The sequence below is a fragment of the Macaca mulatta genome, chromosome 15 (assembly GCF_049350105.2).
Source record: "Macaca mulatta isolate MMU2019108-1 chromosome 15, T2T-MMU8v2.0, whole genome shotgun sequence".
NCBI lineage: Eukaryota > Metazoa > Chordata > Mammalia > Primates > Cercopithecidae > Macaca > Macaca mulatta.
Genome location: NC_133420.1, coordinates 101,649,382 through 101,669,836, shown reverse-complemented (window position 1 = coordinate 101,669,836; position 20,455 = coordinate 101,649,382). Strand labels below are relative to the sequence as shown.

General features: G+C 40.6%; 1 protein-coding gene across 7 annotated transcripts in view; it reads left to right on the top strand.

Moving 5' to 3' along the window:
• The window catches only part of TRPM3 (transient receptor potential cation channel subfamily M member 3), a 321,580-nt gene that overhangs the window by 206,771 nt on the left and 94,354 nt on the right, over positions 1-20,455 (top strand). For all 7 annotated transcript variants that reach the window (XM_077966203.1, XM_077966202.1, XM_077966201.1 and 4 more), the window contains 3 exons: positions 8,530-8,630; positions 10,044-10,178; positions 13,994-14,044. In XM_077966203.1, coding sequence (XP_077822329.1) covers positions 8,530-8,630; positions 10,044-10,178; positions 13,994-14,044 — 287 coding nt within the window. The remainder of the gene's footprint in view (positions 1-8,529; positions 8,631-10,043; positions 10,179-13,993; positions 14,045-20,455) is intronic.

The following is a 20,455-nucleotide window of genomic DNA, read 5'->3' as shown; positions in this document are numbered from 1 at the left end:
TTAGGTTAATTAGGTCTCACTTGTCTAATTTGGTTTTGTTGCAATTGCTTTTGGAGTCTTTGTTGTGAAATCTGTGCCAGGTGCTATGTCCAAAATGATATGTCCTAGGTTTTCTCTTGGGATTTTCATAGTTTAGGTTTTATATTTAAGCCTTTAATCCATCTTGAGTTGATTCTTGTATGTAGTGAAAGGAAAGGGTCCAGTTTCAATCTTCTGCATATGGCTAACCAGTTATCCCAGCTCCATTACTGAATAGGGAGTCCTTGCCCTATTTCTTGCTAGTGTTGACTTTGTGAAATATCTGATTCCTGTAGGTATGTGGCTTTGCTTCTGGGTTCTCTAACCTGTTCCATTGGTTTACGTGTCTTTTTTTGTACTAGTATGATGCTGGTTTTGTTATTGTAGCCTTGTGGTATAGTTTGAAGTCAGGTAGTGTGATGTCTCCAGCTTTGTTCTTTTTGCTTAGGATTGCTTTGGCTCTTCAGGCTTTTTTTGGGTTGCATATGAATTTTAGAATAGGTTTTCCTTTTCTTTTTTTCTGAGATGTGATTTCACTCTGATGCCCAGGCTGCCATGATCATGGTTCACTGCAGCCTCGACCTCCCAGGCTCAAGTGATCCTCCCATCTCGGCCTCCCAAGTAGCTGCGACCACAGGTACATGCCACCATGCCTGTCTACTATTTTATATTACTTATTGAGATGAGGTCTCCCTGTGTTGCCCAGGATGGTCTCAAACTCCTGGGCTCAAGTGATCTTCCTGCCTCTGTCTCCAAAAATGCTGGGAATACAGGCATAAGCCACCATACCTGGCCAGTTTTTTCTAATTCTATGAAAAATTACACTGGTAATTTGATACAAATAGCATTGAATCTGCACGTTGCTTTGAGTAGTATAGCCATTTTAACAATGTTAATTATTCCTATCCATGAGCATGTAATGTTTTTCCATTTGTTTATGTTGTCTCTGATTTCTTTCAATAGTGTTTTGTAATTCTCGCTACAGAGATCTTTCACCACCCTTGTTAGCTAGGTATTCCTAAATATTTTATTGTTTTTGTAGCTATTGTGACTGAGGTTGCATTCTTGATTTGTCTCTCAGCTTGGACATTATTGGTGTATAGAAATACTACTGATTTTTGTACATTTATTTTGTATTCTGAAATTTTACTGAAGGTGCTTATCAGTTCTAGGAGACTTTGGGCAGAGACCATGGGACTTTCTATGTATAGAATCATATTGTCTGTGAACAAAGATAGTTTGACTTCCTCTCTTCCTATCAAGATGCCTTGTATTTCCTTATTTTGCCTGATTGCTCTGTCTAGGGATTCTAGTACTATGTTGAATACAAGTAGTGAGAGTGGGCATCCTTGTCTTGTTCCAGTTCTCAAGGGGAAGGCTTCCAGCTTTTGCCTGTTCATTATGATGGTGGCTGTAGGTTTGTCATAGATGGCTCTTATTTTTTTAAGGTATGTTCCTTCAGTGCCTAGTTTGTTGAAGGTTTTTAACATAAAGGGACGCTGAATTTTGTTGAAAGCTTTTTCTGTGTCTATGAAGACGATCATGTGTTTTTTGTTTTTAGTTCTGTTTTGTGATGAATCACATTTATTTATTTTTGTATGATGAACCAACCTTGCATGCCAGGAAAAAAGCCTACTTGATCATGGTGGATAAGTTTTTTGATGTGCTGCTGGATTCAATTTGCTAGTATTTTGTTGATAATTTTTGCTTCTGTGTTCATTAGGGATATTGGCCTGAAGTTCTCTTTTTTTCATTGTGTCTCTGCCAGGTTTGGTTATGAATGATGCTGACCTCATAAAATGAGTTAAGGAAGCATCATTCCTCACCAATATTTTGGAATATTTTCAGTAGGATTGGTACCACCTCTTATTTATATGTCTAGTAAAATTTAGCTGTGAATCTCTCTGGTACAGGGCATTTTCTTGTTGGTATATTTTTTTATTACTGATTCCATTTCAGAACTTGCTATTGGTCTGTTCAGGTATTCAGTTTCTTCCTGGTTCAATCTTGGGAGATTGTATGTTACAAGGAATTTATTGATTTCTTCTAGGTTTCTAGTTCTTGTGCATAGAGGTGTCCCTAATAGTCTCTGAGGTTTTTCGTTTTTTGTTTTTTGTTTTTTCCATGGGGTCAGTGGTAATGTCATCTTTGTCATTTCTGATTGTGTTTATTTGGATCTTCTCTACTTTTTATTAGTCTAGCTAGTGGTCTATCAATCTTACGTATTTTTTCAAAAAACCAACTCTTAGTTCCATTGATTATTTTTTATTATTCTACTTTAAGTTCTGGGATACATGTGCAGAACATGCAGGTTTGTTACATAGGTATACATGTGGCATGGTGGTTTGCTGCACCCATCAACCCATCATCTACATTAGGTATTTCTCCTAATGCTATCCCTCGCCTAGCTCCTCACCCCCTAACAGGCCCTGGTGTGTGATGTTCTCTTCCCTGTGTCTGTGTTTTCTCATTGTTCAACTCCCACTTACGAGTGAGAACATGCAGTGTTTGGTTTTCTGTTCCTCTGTTAGTTTGCTGAGAATGATGGTTTCCAGATTCATCCATGTCCCCACAAAGGTCATGAACTCATCCTTTTTTATGGTTGCATAGTATTCCATGGTGTATATGTGCCACATTTTTTTTATCAGTCAATCATTGATGGGCATTGTGGTTGTTTCCAAGTCTTTGCTATTGTGGATAGTGCTTCAATAAACATACGTGTGCATGTGTCTTCATAGTAAAATGATTTATAATCCTTTGGGTACATACCCAGTAATGGGATTACTGGGTCAAATTGTATTTCTGGTTCTAGATCCTTGAGGAATCGCCACACTGTCTTCCACAATGAAAGAACTAATTTACACTCCCAACAGTGAAAAAGCATTCCTATTTCTCCACATCCTCTCCAGCAAATGTTTTCTGACTTTTTAATGATTGCCATTCTAACTAGCATGAGTTGGTATCTTATTGTAGTTTCGATTTAAATTTCTCTAATGACCAGTGATGATTAACTTTTTTTCATATGTTTGTCGGCTGCACAAATGTCTCCTTTTGAGAAGTGTCTGTTCATATTCTTTGTCCACTTTTTGATGGAGTTGTTTTTTTCTTGTAAATTTGTTGAAGTTCTTTATAGATTCTGGATATTAGCCCTTTGTCAGATGGATAGATTGCAAAAATGTTCTCCCATTCTGTAGGTTGCCTGCTCATTCTGATGATAGTTCCTTTTGCTGTGCAGAAGTTCTTCAATCTAATTAGATCCCATTTGTCAGTTTTGGCTTTTGTTGCCATTGCTTTTGGTGTTGTAGTCATGAAGACTTTGCCCATGCCTATGCCCTGAATGGTATTGCCTAGGTTTTCTTCTAGAGTTTTTATGGTTTTGGGTTTTATGTTTAAGTCTTTGATCCACCTTGAGTTAATTTTTGTATAAGATGTAAGGAAGGGGTCCAGTTTCACTCCTCTGCATATGGCTAGCCAGTTTTCCAAACACTATCAAATAGGAAATCCTTTCCCTATTGCTTGTTTTTGTCATGTTTATCAAAGATCAGGTGGTTGTAGATGTGTGGCATTATTTCTGAGGCCTCTGCTCCGTTCCATTGATCTATATATCTGTTTTGGTACCCATACCATGCTGTTTTTGTTACTGTAGCCTTGTAGTATAGTTTGAAGACAGGAAGTGTGATGCCTCCAGGTTTGTTATTTTTGCTTAGGATTGTCTTGGCTATGTAGGCCCTTTTTTGGTTCCATATGAAATTTAAGATAGGTTTTTTCTGATTCTGTGAAGAAAGTCAATGGTAGCTTGATGGGAATAGCATTGAATCTATAAATTACTTTTGGCAGTATGGCCATTTTCACAATATTGATTCTGCCTATCCATGAGCATGGAATGTTTTTCTATTTGTTTGTGTCCTCTCTTATTTCCTTGAGCAGTGGTTTATAGTTCTCCTTGAACAGGTCCTTCACATCCCTTGTAAGTTTTATTCCTAGGTATTTTATTCTCTTTGTAGCAATTGTGAATGGGAGTTCACTCATGATTTGGCTTTCTGTTTGTCTATTACTGGTGTATAGAAATACTTGTGATTTTGCACATTTTGTATCCTGAGACTTTGCTGAAGTTGCTTATCAGCTAAAGGAGATTTGGGGCTGAAACGGTGGGGTTTTCTGAATATACAACCATGTCATCTGCAAGCAGAAATAGTTTTACTTCCTCTCTTCCTGTTTGAATACCCCTTATTTCTTTCTCTTGCCTGATTTCCCTGGCCAGAACTTCCAATACTGTGTTGAATAGGAGTGGTGAGAGAGGGCATCCTTGTCTTGTGCCAATTTTCAAAGGGAATACTTCCAGCTTTTGCCCATTCAGTATGATATTGGCTGTGGGTTTGTCATAAATAGTTTTTATTATTTTGAGATACATTCCATCAATACCTAGTTTATTGAGAGTTTTCAGCATGAAGGGTGTTGAATTTTATTGAAGGCCTTTTTTGCATCTATTGAGATAATCATGTGGTTTTTGTCGTTGGTTGTCCAATGACTCCATGTTTAGCCCTCATTTCAGGAGGGCAGCCTGGCCATCAGATTGCTCCAGCCAATTGGCAAAATACTTCTGTCATGGGGACATGCAAGATCGGATAATCAGAATGGTTCTGCTACATTGATTTATTTCTATAAGCACAGGTCCCACATACCCGAGGAGTGGCACTGCTCCTTCACAGCACTTATATAGTCTGAAAGTATGCTGTTCATGAGTTTATTTGCTTACTTCCGAGTACTTCCCTGCTACCAGTAGAATGTAAGCTCTGTGAAGAGGTTGACCTTAGCTACTTTGTTTGTCACTGGATGTTCAATGACAAATCAGTTCCCAGCAGAGAAAGTATTCAATGAATATCTGTTGAGGAGATAAATGAATTACTGCATGAAAGAATGTATTTAATTACAGACTTCTCCTCTTGACTGTAAGCTCTCAAGACAAAGTATTCTGCTTTATACATCTTGGTCCTCATGCTGGCATACTGCCTCCCATATGAGGAGGCATAAAATCATTATCTTTGAATGCATAAATAATTAAATGAACAAACAGATGAATGAGTGAATGAATGAACATATGCTATCTACACTAGGCATTCTTAATTTTATCCTCACATTAGAATCACTGGGGAACTTTTAAAAACTGCAATGCCCAGGACCAATTAAACTAGAATCTGTGGGGGTGTGCCCCAGGCATGAGTATATTTTAAAGCTCTTTAGGCAATTCCAAGTGCACAGCCATAGTGGAGAATAGGGTGACCAGCCACCAGGTTTATTCAGGATTGACACATCTCCCAGAGTGCCGGAATTTAAATGCTAACACTATGACTACACTGTGCAAGCCTGGATGGCTGGTCACCCTAGCTGAGAACCACTGATCCGAACTGTCACCCACGGCCATTCTTGAGTGATGTATTTTCAATGTTTGAAAGTCAAGATTCGTTGGTTTCACGCTTTCATTTGACACTTGCCTAATTACATTCAGGCCTGTAGCTCACCTTGACCTCAATAACTGCTTCCTGCTATGTGTCCCTGTTCAGGCTTGAGCTGCTATTATTGACTTGAGTGATATACTAATTTGTAACATACAAATGGCAAAGGGAATGATTAAACCTTTCCAGCAAGTCAGCACCAACCAGTAGACCAGCCAAAGAAGCAAAGGAACACCTAAAGTGCTACCTTTCCAAAAGCAATCGCAATGAGCCTTCACTTCTTTTCCTCCCCAAATTGATGACAGTATATTTTGACACATTTCTACTTATCACTTGTGTATGCCAGTTACCCTGGTATGAGTGTGCAGTCCCTGTTGTTACCTGAGGAGATAAATAATTTTTAATGGAAAATTCCAGGTGAAAGCTGAAATGATATTCATCATTGTAAACACTAATAAATTTACTTCAAGTATGTGGTCAATAATAAGGGCATTAACGTGTGGACACCAGAATCAGAAATGCTCTTCAACCTATGAAGGGAACAGAGCACCACAGCTCTCAAGGGCCTTGTTACCCAAAGCATGGCCCCAGATCAGCAGCAGCGGCCTCATCTGGGAGCTTGTTAGACACACGGAACCTTAGGCCCCACCCAAGAGCTACTGAATCAGGTCTGCAGCTGGGGCCCAAGAACCTGTGTCTTAAAAAGTTCTCCGAGTTGTACTTACGCATGCTAAAATTTGAGAAGTATTCACTAGCAAATATTTTTTGCCTAATGTATAATGTCAGTATCTCGGAGCCCAGAGGGAAGAGGCGAGGGTAAGCAGGAAAGGAGGCACACAGCGCAGTAGTTCCCAGCCTCTGCTGCATATTGGAAGCACCTGGAGAGCTTTAAAAATATCCACGTCTGGATCCCATCCCAAGCAACATGATTTAATTGGTATGGGATGCACCCTGAGCAAAGCTTCCCAGGTGATTCTAATGTGCAGCAAAGTTTGGGAATCAGTGATCTGAGTTAACCACCAGGAACCCTGCCCCCCTCCTCATTGTTTCCGGCCTTGACTGCTGGCGAACCCAGAGGAGTGACCAGCGTACACATTTGCTATCTTTCTTTCCCAAACATCAGAAGCAACAATGATGAAGAAGAATTCTCCGGATCTGACTCTCACCTCTGGTTGGATGAATACTTGTTACACTTACCCTGTTAGTAGCTGTTTTATCTTTGACTGTTCCACCTTCCTGGATCTCAGTAGTCTCATGTGTTTCAGTGAGACAGGAGACAATAAGACCCAGTCCCTAGATTAATTGGGATGTTACATCTGACATGTGGAAGTGCCTAATACTTTGCCCAGCACATGTATGATGTTTAAAAACTCTGAGCCAAGGAAGATTGTGTCTTTATCCTCCTCCCTGATCATGAGATATCCAGCAGCATGAAGCTGGGCAAATATTTAGAGGTGTCTCTTCTTCAGTGAACTAAGGGTGTTGGTGAATTGTGAAAAACCTGTTTACACATGAATTCACTTATACAGTATCATTTCAGTCTCACACCCCAGCCACGCAAACTGGATAATATTTATTGCCTCCATTTTACAGATGATCCACAGTGGCTGAGAGGAGTCCATACAGCCACAGGGACTCTCACTTGGACCTCCTGCCTGGAGCCTAATGTTCCTTTAGTTACTGCACTGCCTCCATTTCCAGCTTCCCCTCCAGCTGCTTGGCAGGCTGCCTCTATGGGCAGGATGCATTCACCTAGGCAAGCTCTGGGCTGATAGAACTTCCTGTGATGATAGAAATGTTCTATATCTGTGCTTTCCAGTTCAATAGTTACTAGCCACATGGAACTATTAAGTTATTAAAATGTGGCTAGCCTGACTGAGGAATTATAACCTTAATTTTCTTTAATTTTAATTAATTTAAACTTAGCCATCTGTGAACCGCACAGCTCTAGAGACAGAATCTGGAGAAAAATGAGAACCTGAGAAATAGTTCCAATGGCTTCTACCCACAAATCAAAGTAAACCTAAGCCACTGGTTTTCCTCTCTGTTAAAAGACCTTCCTAACTCTTTTTCAGGAAAATGGCAAGTTGGTACACTAGTTGATGAGAGCACCCTTCCCATGCAAAATACTATTCAAGGGATGCCTTGAAACTAGTGATTGGCCAGCAGAAGCAAAATGTGTGGTAGAGCAGAGCTTCTCGAAATTGAGTGTGCACACAAGTCATCTGGGATCTTGTGAAAACACAGATTCTGGTTTAGTAGGTCTGGGACAGGGCCTGAGGCTTGCATTTCTAACAAGTGCCAGGGTGGCGCTGCTGCAGATGCTCTGTGAACCACACTTTGCCTAGCCAGACCGTAGAGCAGTGCTGCTCACCAGGCCAGTTTTGCTCCCTTCACACATGGGGGCATTTGGCAATGTCTGAATACATTTTTGAGCATCATGTCTGGGAGGATGGGGATGGGAAGTGCTATTGACATCTACTGGGTTCAGTCAAAGTGTGCTATTAATAATCTACAATGAACTTGTATGCATGCATCAAAATATCACATGCACACCATAAATATGTACAAGTATTATATATCAAAAAAGCATGGAGCTTCAAAGACCCTTTTTAAAAAGCTAACACAGTGAAACCCCGTCTCTACTAAAAAATACAAAAAACTAGCCGGGCGAGGTGGCGGGCGCCTGTAGTCCCAGCTACTCGGGAGGCTGAGGCAGGAGAATGGCATAAACCTGGGAGGCGGAGCTTGCAGTGAGCTGAGATCCGGCCACTGCACCCCAGCCTGGGCGACAGTGCGAGACTCCGTCTCAAAAAAAAAAAAAAAAAAAAGTTAAAAAAAATTTGTAATAATAATCTACAATATACAGGAGAGCCCCGTGACAAAGAGTTACCCAAAATGTCAATAACACCAAGTTTGAGAAACCTGCTGGATAGCCAAGTCGGTTCTTCAGGAATAGGGGCATTAATGGCAGAGGGATGGAGCAGGTGCTATTGGTGTAATAACTGATCGTTGTTTTCTCTCTTCCACTCTTTTTCTCCCACTTGTCCTCACACAGGAGCCAATGCCTCGGCCCCAGACCAACTGAGCTTAGCTTTAGCCTGGAACAGAGTTGACATCGCTCGCAGCCAGATCTTTATTTACGGGCAACAGTGGCCGGTAGAGTATATGTCGTCACCCGTGAAAAGCCCACTTTGGTTGGGCAAGGGTATTTGTTTAAGGAGCCTCTGAGATGGGCTCAGAAAATGATTGCCTTTTCTTTAAGATGGAACGTGTTCCTTGGCAGCCAAGTCCCTGTCCTGGGCTCCTTTTCTCATATTTAGGAAAGCACCGCCATCTAGTGGAAATTTCGACTGAACACAACTCCAAATATTTCCGTCTCTGTGAGTTGTCTTTAATAGCAATTTTCAGCTGCAAATGATGCCATTTATTTGAATACATCTGAAAAAAATATAAGACAAAGCTGTATTAAAATTAAGGAAGAGGTAGAATTATTAATTTGCTTCTGATTGTCTTTGATAGAGGCAAAGGGAAGAGGTTGCTGCCCAAGTGGTGGCAGCCCCCGCTGGTTTATGGCTGGGTCACACCTCAGGATGCAGAATTAGCAGGCCTCCCTGTGCAGGCACCATCTGGTCCTGGTAGCTGAGCACAGGTTCTCCCTATTTGCAAAGAACAACATGAGGAAACCAATGCTTTATATAACTGTTCTTGGTTTGCTTCCCTCAATTGACTCTACCAAAAATAAAAATTTGAGAGATTGGCCATCAGGTGGTATATGTATGCGTCCACAGGAGGCAGCCCAGCAGCCTGAAACTTGATGTCTGTGCTTGGAATCACAGCACTCACTGGCAGGCCTTATCTTACTACTTCCTTTCCCCTAGAGAGTCTCTGCCTGGGCTTGAGCCCTGTCTTCACTCAGTGCTGGTGGATTGCTAACATGGAAAGATTTGTTAGAGTCTAGACCCTGTGACATTTTTGTGAAATGAATTGAATAAAAATCTAAGCCACTGGCAAATCCAGAAAGTAGGCTGGTTGTTCTGCTTTGTTCTGTTTTGTTTTGTTTTGTTTTTCAGTTCAGTGACATCTTTGTGGTCTTGTTTCTACACAGAGACCCAGCATTGAGTTAGGGCCTTTAGTCTGTTGACTTGGGACCCTCCTCTCAAGTCGGCCTGTGGTCTCCCTCAGAGCCTAAGGATAACAAAAATGAAGACAGCAAAGTACCCCCTTTGACACTTCACTGGTGTTGAGACGTTTGATCAGATAATTGCAAGGGGAAAAGCCTTGTGAACACTTGCACCTTCTTGAGATCCAGAACAAGAGATTCAGGGAAGAAATAGTTTTTTGGAACTAGAAATGCTTGACTTTTATTTGCAAAGACAGGCCCCCAAACATGGGAGAGGTGTGGCTGTCCCAAAAGTGAATCTGTGAACAGTCTTGCTAGCATGTTCTTAGATGTGATGAAGGTTTACCAGATGTCAAAGGCATCCCTTTCTAAGCTGTTCAAGTGAGCACTAAAGAACTGCAGTCCTAGATAGACCCTGGGGCAGACTAACTCAGCGACTTGGTTTGCAGGTGGGATCTCTGGAGCAAGCCATGTTGGATGCCTTAGTTCTGGACAGAGTGGATTTTGTGAAATTACTCATAGAGAATGGAGTAAGCATGCACCGTTTTCTCACCATCTCCAGACTAGAGGAATTGTACAATACGGTAGGGCCAAACTAAGGCACTTTTTATTTTCTTTTTTGTTCGTTTGTTTTACCTCCTCCTGCCCCCCATATGCCTGTGATTCTCTTCCCTTCTCCTCTCCAAATGCATGGTTCATTGATCATAAATACTCCCTTAGACCTACATAGATGACAAACACCAAGTCACCAAGATTCCGCTTGTTTTAATTGCTCAGTTGTCAGCATCTAAGGCAAAAAGTTGTGTGATAACCTGAGTGTGTCATTCTCATATTCTTACACAAAACCACAAGGCTCTGGAAATGAGAACACAGTTTGTTCTGTAAGGCCAGAGGGTGTTAGAGGCAATTAGCAAAGGAGGATTGATTTAACTCTAAGCATCAAAAAAGGCCAATTAAGTATCCTACACCATTTTGTTATCCTCAGAGCTATGAAGTTCATTCTTCATAGTTCAGCTATAAAATGGAATAAAAGGTAAAATATCTCTTTGGAGTTACTCAAAAATTTTGGGTTTGTTTGTTTGTTTGTTTGTTTGTTTTTTAAGCTTAGTAATGATTTGGTAATTTACTCACTAGGGATACCAAGGAGTAATCGTAGGTAAAACTACTGTTGATGAAGTTATTGAGAGCGTTCACACTCGTTAAGTGCATTGGCTCTGAGCTCATACTAAAATCCAGTGAAGTTTAAAGAGCAGAAATTTTTCCCCCATTTAACAAATGAGGAAACTGAGGCTGTCTTCGTCCATTTGTACTACAGTAACAAGATACCTGAGACTCAGTAATTTATAAACAACAGAAATTTATTTCTCTGGGTTCTGGAGGCCGGAGAGTCTAAAATCAAGGCTCTGGAAAGTTTGGTGTCTCGCAAAAGCTGCTTTTCGCTTCCAAAATGGCACCTTGTTTTTGCGTTCTCCAGAAGGGACAAACGCTGTGTCCTCACAGGCTGAAGAGACAGAGGGCAAAAGGCCTGAATGTTGTGTGAAGCTTCTCTTATAACGGCCTTAATCCCCGTTACAGAGGAGGAACCCTCAGGACCTGATCACCTCCCAAAGGCCCCACTTCTTTTCTATTATTATTATTATTATACTTTAAGTTCTAGGATACATGTGCAGAATGTGCAGGTTCGTTACACAGGTATACATGTTAAATGCCCCACTTCTTAACACTAGTACATTGGAAATTAAGTTTCCGCATGAATTTTGGAGAGGACACAAACATTCAAACCGTAGACGCCAAGGTGAATTCAAGGTCACAAAACTCCTAAGAAAGAAGCCAGTAAGTACTGAACCCAAGCTTCTGTCTCTGAGATTATTCTGCCCCTCATTTTCACAACATCTCTGTCCCATCACACAGAGGGCAAGCAGGATGGAGCTTACTTCCTGTCCCCAGGCAGTGGTAGTTGTTAGATGGTACCACCGTGGCACCATCTGCAAAAAATAGAAACGGGTTAGCAGAATGGCTCCTGGTTTCTGTTTTCTCCACAGACTTTTCTTGGTTCAGCATACTGAGACTTTGAGGAAGAATGATGGGTTTTCAATTTGAAAAAATGAATAAATAGAGACAAGCGTTGAATGGCCTATCAATTAGAGAATCAAGGGAGTAGAGTAATTTATTCCAAAGACTGGGGCGGGGGGTGGGGGGGTAGGAAAATTCTAGACTGAGAAAGGCCAGTAAGTTTGATCACTTCAATCTGCTGGTGGTGGCTTCCCAGAATACTTTGTTGAGGATTATGGAACAGTAAATAGCCTCAGTAATAATAATAGCTAACACTGATTGGCATTAAGCACCATTTTTAATAGCTTTATAAACATTATATCATTTAATCCTCACAACAACCCCATCAGATAAAGTGATACTATCATTCCCATTTTAAAGATGATAAAACTGAGTCACAGTTAAGTAGCTTGCCCACGTTCAGAGCCGGTAAGCGGCAGAGGTGTAGAGGCAGGCACTCTGACTCCAGAGTCTGTAGGTTCAATCACTGCACAATCTACCATCCCCTCAGTGGAAAAAGAGCTCTGATGGGCATGTCCACATGAATGGGCAGGTCATTGCAGCAGTTCATAGACCTGTCTAAATACTTGAATGGTTGCAAAAGTGCTTAAGAATTTGCCATTGGCTGGGTGCAGTGGCTTCCCAGCAGGTTGGGAGGCTGAGGCGGACGGATCACTTGAGGTCAGGAGTTTGAGACCAGCTTGGCCAACATGATGAAACTCCATCTCTACTAAAAATACAAAATTTAGCTGGGCGTGGTGGTGCATGCCTGTAATCCCAGCTACTCCAGAGGCTGAGACAGGAGAATTGCTCGAACCCTGGAGGTGGAGGTTGCAGTGAGCTGAGATCACACCACTGCACTCCAGCCTGGGTGACAGAGCAAGACCAACTAAAAAAAAAAAAAAAGAAAGAAAAAAGCCATCACTATTTTAGATTCTCTAATAATCTAACCAGATTTAGCAAATAAAATGCAGGAATGCCCACTTAAATGTGAATTTCAGATTAACAACAGACAATTTTGTTATATCCCAAAGATTGCATGGGACATACTTAGGTTAAAATTGTACGTTGTTTATCTGAAATTCAAATTTAATTAGGCATCTTGGATTTTATCTCACGTTCCTATTCCTAAAAGACAATAGAATGGCAACTTATTTCACTTTATATTTACCTCAAACAAACATCCATCTTTTTTACAAAACTCTTTTTTTCCCAAACAGTCTGTGGCTTTTTCTTTAAATCAAGTTGCAGCAAACTGTCATCCAAATCCAGCCTGCTGCCTATCTCTGTATGCACTGCAAGCTAAGATTTTTTTTTTTTTTACATTTTTAATGGTTGAAACAATAAAAAGAAAAATGCTATATTCTAAGACACATTAAAATAATATGAAATTTGACTTTCTGTGCCAATAATTAAAATTTCATTGAATCATGACCAGGCTCATTTGTTACATATGAGCTATGGCTACTTGCACATTTACTACAGCAGGGTTGAACAGTTTCAGTAAACACTGTGTGACCCACAAAGTCTAAAGTATTAACTCTCAGGCCTTTTACAGAAAAAGTTGGCCAACCTTCTTCTTAGACAATTTCTCATTCATGATGAGTAATAAACAAGTTGCGATGGCAAAGTGCCCAAGTGTATTTCCAATGCGGTCAATGGGGCCTATTGTTCTCCCACCCTCATCCCGGCCCCCGGCTGCAAAACTGGCTTCTTCCATCACATTTTGGCCCAGCTGTCAACAGAGTTGACAACCTCCCTTACAAAGTTTGAACCTAGAACCTCAAATACATTTGCTTGAGGGAATACAATTCAAAAATCTGCCAACGTGTTTGTTTAGAAGAAACAGGTATGGCCAGTGTGGTGGTTTATGCCTATAATCCCAGCACTTTGGGAGGCTGAGGTGGGAGGATTGCTTGAGGCCAAGAATTCAAGACAAGCCTGGGCAACATAGTGAGATCCCATCTCTAAAAATAATTTTTTAATAAAAACATTAGCCAGGCATGGTGTTGTATACCTGTAGTCCCAGCTACTCAGGGTGCTAAAGGGAGCCCAAGAGTTCGAGGCTGCAGTGAGCTGTGATTACGCCATTGCACTCCAGCCTGGGTAACAGAAGAACCTGCATCAAAACAAAACAAAACAAAAGTCACTGACAAAGCTTTTCATCTGCAAATGGGGACAATGTAAAAGAAAGAAAGAAAAGGCAGATACACTGAGCAACTAAAACAAGGTCCATCTTAGTGACCTGCCCTCCACCAGCCAGAGCCCTTCCTTCCAGATCCTTCTTGCCTTGCCAACCAGAGCCCCTGACTAGCAAAACTGTTTGATTCTTCTTTATTGTTTTCAGAGACATGGGCCCTCAAATACATTGTACCACTTGGTCAGGGATGTCAAAAAGGTAAGAACCCTCTCGACTGCAGGTCGGAGGCCCTGTCTTGACTGCTTCCTGTGATTAGAGAGTGCCTCTGTTTTGCATGAGCTGCCAGAGTATTCCTGTCCCTATCAGGTGCCCCTCATTTCGGAACAGTGTGTGTGCGTGTGTCTTTTAACTCTGAAGCTTCTGTTCATGATGCAGCTGTGGTGTTATCACCAATCGCCGTGCTTTTAGATGCTTTCGTTGGACATAATGCTTTTGGGTAGTGGAACTCTCAGCTTTTCCCTTGCCAAGTGGATTTATGCCATTACCTGTATTTTTCCATATGCCCCTCACTGTTTGGGGAGCTGGTTTCCATGCTGCCTGACTGACCACAAGAGTAAATTTTCATTCACCAGCTCCTGATACAATGTCACATCTACCATTACATAGAGTGTAGTCAGTAAGCATAGCTCCAAATTTTCTAAAAACAGGGACTAAAACATAAGTATGCATTCCATTCTTCTAACATTCTATTTTTTCCAGAATACTTTTTCACACTTGTCATCTCATTGGATGGGAAAAAAGTGTTGATAGGTATGGATCAGGTAGCATTATTTTCATTTTACAGATGAGGAAGCCGAACTACAAGGAGATGAGAGCTATATTGGTGGTTAGTAAAGAGCTAGGTTTAAAGCTCAGTTTCTTTTATTAATAATGATAAAATAATAATAGTCATGAGCTAGTGATGACTAGGTATACAGCATTGCTGCATACTTTGAGTGCATCTTAACTCATTTAATCGTCACAACAATTCTATGAAATAGAATTATTATTTTATTATTACAGGCTAGGCACAGTTACTCATGCCTGTAATCCCAGCACTTTGGGGGGCCAAAGTAGGTGGATCACCTAAGGTCAGGAGTTCAAGGTCAGCCTGGTCTAGTCAACATGGTGAAACCCTGTCTCTACTAAAAATACAAAAATTAGCCGGGTGTGGTGGTATGCACCTGTAATCTCAGCTACTTGGGAGACTGAGGTAGGAGAATCACTTGAACCTGGGAGGTAGAGGCTGCAGTGAGCCAAGATCGCACACTGCACTCCAGCCTGAGCAACAGAGTGAGATTCCATCTAAAAAAAAATTATTATTTTATTATTATAATGTAGTTTTATTCCCATTTAAAGACAAGAAGAATGAGGCATAGGGAGATTCTGTTTAATCTTAGCCAAGTGCTTGTTCTTTTGCCCCATATTATCTCCTTCAGAGGTAGCTTGAGTTCTGAACCCTTAAACCCATCCCAGAAAGTGATGTTTTAATTCCAAAAAATAAAACAGAATATGGCACTGCCCCCGCCCCATACAGATGTGCCCATACACACATGCACACATATGCCCACTATCACCACTTGGTAACAATTGTTCACGAAAGTCCACAGGACATATTCAGAGAAAGCTACAAAGTGAAGTCAAAAATACAGTATGATTCCTTCATCTCACAGGAAGTGATTGGCTAGAATTGCCCTTAGGCATCGTGTAACTACTTTTTTATTTTTCCTTTGAAAGGCCAAGCAAAGGCCCTGGGCTACTTATAATGTACCTATTCACCTGCTGGACCTTTGCTAAGAATGAGTAAAGGATATAAAAATAACACACAAAAAAATCAAAATCTCCATCCTTTGGCCCTTGCAAACTTTCCTCCCATCTCATGAAGGACTTTTCATCTGCTTGAGTGGGTGAAGCCTGTAGTTCTTTCAAAACAAGGGGAGAAGACACTATGCAATCTGTACTCCCAACTCAACAACCACTTTCCTGAGATTGTATCTTTCACTGGTCTGCCCATTCCATGCCATCGTAGTAGATCTGCCTTCAACAAACCCATTTCTCTTTTCTTTGAACCTTCCAATTTTGTCTAATTCATCCTGGCTTAAAATTGCCTGAAAACTAAGAAGATTAGAAGTAGACACATTTGATGTGTCTTCTTCAGTGAGATAGTTGTTGCTCATGTTCAATCAAATGTTTTGAGTTTTTCTAAAGTAATGACTTGGGGTATTCTCTCCTTCCTTAAGTTAATCTCTGTCCCTGAAGGAATTGTGAGGTTTTCTAAAGAGACAGCTATGCCTTTATCCCTCAATCCCAGTCATCACCAACCCAAACCTTTAAAAAGAGTCGCTCATCCAATTCAATGACCCAGCCTCCCAGCAATAATGTCTTGTCTGATTTTCAAAGGGATTTTTTGCAGTTAGATTTCACTGAGTATAAATGATTAAAATCCCTCTCATTACTTTCTTTTCCCCATAGGACTCTACTTTGCAATATTGTTTTCTCTTTTCTGAAGTCCCTTGAGCTGCCTTTTACATTTGCTCACGTCACTTGTATTATTAGAAGGCATGTAAAGTATCTCTAAGATAGGGTTTTTTGTAGCTTCTCAGCTAAAGATGTACCTCAAAAATAATATATACTAACAAGAAAGAACAGGATGGTAAGAATTTGGGAGGAAGAAGGATTAAAAGCAACTATTTTTTTTTCCTTTTAAGTATGATCCAAATATTAGAGCAAGAAAATCATTATATAAGCATGCATTTACCATTTACTTACAAATTTAGTAACTGGAAAAAATGATAACAAATGACCAAGAATAGTACTGAACTGGCCTAGAAATAATTTATCCTTTTACCTGGAAAAAGAGACTGCCAATAAGACAGGGAGAAACAGAAAGCCAATGTTTAATTTCTTCCCTTGGGAAAAAGTAGAAGCAGGAAATGCAGAATTCATTATTTCCAGGATGACGGTAAGTATCCGACAATGGGAGAGCAAGAAAGATGAACAATGGTAGTCACAGGAGTCTCAGTGCCTACATTTTATGTTATATGGATTAAGGGAGCTGAAAATGAAGATTTTTGTTTGTTTGGTGTTTGGGGAAGAAGTGAATAAGGGAGAAATTAACATTGGTGTACAACTTTCTCAGGTGACTTTCAGCAATTTTCAGGTGACTTTCAGGTGGTTTCAAGTGACTGCCAGCAATTTAGGCCAATGAGATAATCAAAGGCTGCGAAACTAGAGTTAAAATGCTAAGAAAATCTTGGGAACTTAAAGCAATTTTCAAAATTAAGGAACATAATAATAATTAATGTGTGCTTTCTTCTTTACCATTATGGGGGCAAATATATGTGTGCATATATGTTTAATCTGTAAAAAAATTAATGAATAAGTTATTAACTCTGGTACAAAATGCTATTCATGAGTTAGGAACACAGTCCTAGACCTTAAGCATAGTGTTTGATAATACATCTGTAAAATTGTGTGTAAATAACTCTTAAGAACCAAAGGAATGCATTGAGGAATTATCAGAACATCATAAGTCAATCAGCATGACATCTCTAGTTCACCTCTTCTTTGAGACCAACAGAGCTGAATGTGGGGAATTGCTCCCAAGCTTGTTTTGAAATCTCAAATTATTTATATCAAGGGAACAATCTAGGAGCAATGAGGTAAAAAGAGTGGCTCTTCAGCATTAATCAGAAATTTAAATTGTTTTAAACCAACCCAGTTCTCTGAACTATTTTCATGCATAAATCCATTGAATGTACCAATGCTCTCATATTAAACCAGAGTGGCCCAAGTCTGTCTGCTTTTCTGTGGAATATAACCTGCCATTTTAGTAGCTGTCTGCTCAATTTGTGCCTCTGTATGTTTTAAAGTAGTTTTTTCCTTTCTTAAATGTGCTAATACTTCAAATTACCTATACTATCCTTCCCCACCAAAGGAGGATGCTATTTGAGTATTATGTAGAAGTAGTGGTGAAATTATGATAATTTAAAGTTCATTTACATGGGAATTAAGACCCAGAGCTTTTCAGAATGCAAAAGAAAAAAAAGCATTTCAGACACACTTTGGGTAAGGAAAGGACATTTGCATAATCCCATCTGCTAAATGCATGGAAATTTGCAAAAGCATTATTATATTTCAGAGGATTGGTTGCCCAATATATCGCCATGTTATGGGACTGCACACTGGGGTGATGTCCTCTTTTCCCCTGAGCTTTCACCAGCTGAAGTCCCTACCGGGTGATTACTCACACCAACTGCAGTCCACTTTTCTTTATTGTACAAGCTGTCCCAGGGGAGTCTTTTCTTCACACTCCCTTGGTAAACCTGACAACCAGCAATCATTTCATACCTTATGTATATCAGAAGGAACCAATCTTGTTTTGAAGGCTTGTTATGAGTTTCAAAGGAAAAAAGTTTTCCTAAGCAGTTGAGATCTGATAGTGATATCATGAGCTGACATCTGAAAAACCCCAATCATTTTGAAGAGCAGATCTAATTAGTGAATTTAAACTATCATTTTAATGAAAAGGTTTCCTTATGCATGGCACGAAGTAAACCTTAGCTTCAGGTTAGTAGTTCATAGCATGAAAAAAGAAGACAACATTTTCAAGTTGTCAAATTGTACCTACCCATAGAACTCAAGCCTGTCTAGCAAATTATTTGAATCACATGACCTCCCATTGTTAAGGCATGAAATGGGAAATAATAGTTCAGGCTTTACCAGTTACCAAAGTCATTACCGAAGGGGGTGGGGGAAGTGCTAGAACAGAAACAGCAGGCAGAATGACTGTTCCTCCAGTATCCCTTTTGACTTCTAATTTGAAAAGGACCCAAGCAAAGGAAGACTCCTCCAGAAGGTGTTTGGGCTTTACCTGTTGGCATGTGAGGTGCTGCTCACCTTCTCTGCTTTTTCCAGAGGAGCTGGATGCACTGAGCACCACCCCATCCCCATCTATCCTTTTACCACCCCTTGTCTCCAAGCCTCTGGTTCCACTAATCAAACTCTAGGGGATCATTGGAAGCTACATCAACCTTGGAAGCTCTGAACAGGGTCTTTGACCAGTGGGCCGAAAGGAGTAAGAGCAGCCTGCCAGGTAGTAGTCATATAGTTGGATTTTTAGAAATAGACAGGATCTTAGAAGTTACTGTGTCCAAGCCACCTATTTTCACAACATAAACTGAGGTACAGAGAGAGGAAGTGATCTGGCCAGGGTCACATGGGGTCAGGGCCATGGCCCAACCCAAGGCTGTTTCTCCTGTGGGGTCATGTTGCTGGCTGCTCTCTGAATGAGTATCCATAAAGTCCCCTCTGCCTGGCAATACCCATCCTAGGAGAAGCAATGCAAATGCATAATCTGTGATATCCACAGGTCCCAGTGATCAAGGCCATTGGCCCAGCATTATATCATGCACTTAGGCTGCCATCCCCCTCAGAGTCCACGCAGGACAACTATCCCAAGAGGCCTAAATTGTACTCAATTTTATACATGTTATAAAATTGATTTCTTCTTTCCCAAGAAGGTTTCCACTCTTCCTAGTAAGAAAGGAAAAGTTATTCCCTAATTTCTTTGCTCCCTAAAATCTCTGTGAAGAAACATATGATCCAGCCTTGCAGGCTGAATTCAAACACATTACTTGTTAAATTTTTGCTCTTCCAAATATCACTTCCAGGAGAGCATCCGACTCACTCCTTAGCCCCCAATCCTTCATCCACTCTGGGTTTGTTTATATGGCCTTATGGTATGTATAAAACAAAAGATGGTAAGGTGCGGTGGCTCATGCCTGTAATCCCAACACTTTGGGAGGCTGCGATGGGCGGATCACCTGAGGTCAGGAGTTCGAGACTAGCCTGACCAACATGGTGAAACCCCATCTCTCCTAAAAATACAAAAAAATTCTCCAGGCATGATGGCACATGCCTGTAATCTCAGCTACTCTGGAGGCTGAGGTAGGAGAATCGCTTGAACCTGGGAGGCAGAGGTTGCAGTGAGTCGAGATGGTGCCATTGCACTCCAGCCTGGGAGACAAGAGCAAAACTCCGTCTCAAAAGGAAAAAAAAACAAAAACAAAAAACAAAAAACGGAAGAGGCAGGAAAATGCTGGGGAGGGAGGAATTCTCACTAGCTTCGGTTAGGTGAATATTGCCCCCTTGTGGTCAAACAGAATGCAGGAACCTCAGTGGTCACGGAATCATTTATCTTCCTTCAGGGCTGACCAAACATAAATCATTCTGAAAGAATCAAGCTTTATTTGAGACGATCCCAGCACCTTCTTGCTGATATATACCCCTAAAAGTCCTTTATGGATATAGCCATTTTCTAAAAATGTTCTATTTGCCCCTTAAATGTTTATTGATTTTGAATTTTACTATAATCACTTTCCTGACAACTCCCAAAGACACCTTGAAAGCATAAATATTCCCTTTCACTATTGGTCTTCAAGCAATATTGGTGTCTTGTTTTTAGAATTCTAACTGATGCTTACACCTATGTTTCTCAAAGCAAAATACATAGGTGTTAGGCTTGGTATTACCCACATTTTATTTTATTTCATTTTATTATTTTTTTAAGACAGAGTCTTGCTCTGTCGCCCAGACTGGAGTGCAGTGGTGCAATCTCAGCTCACTTCA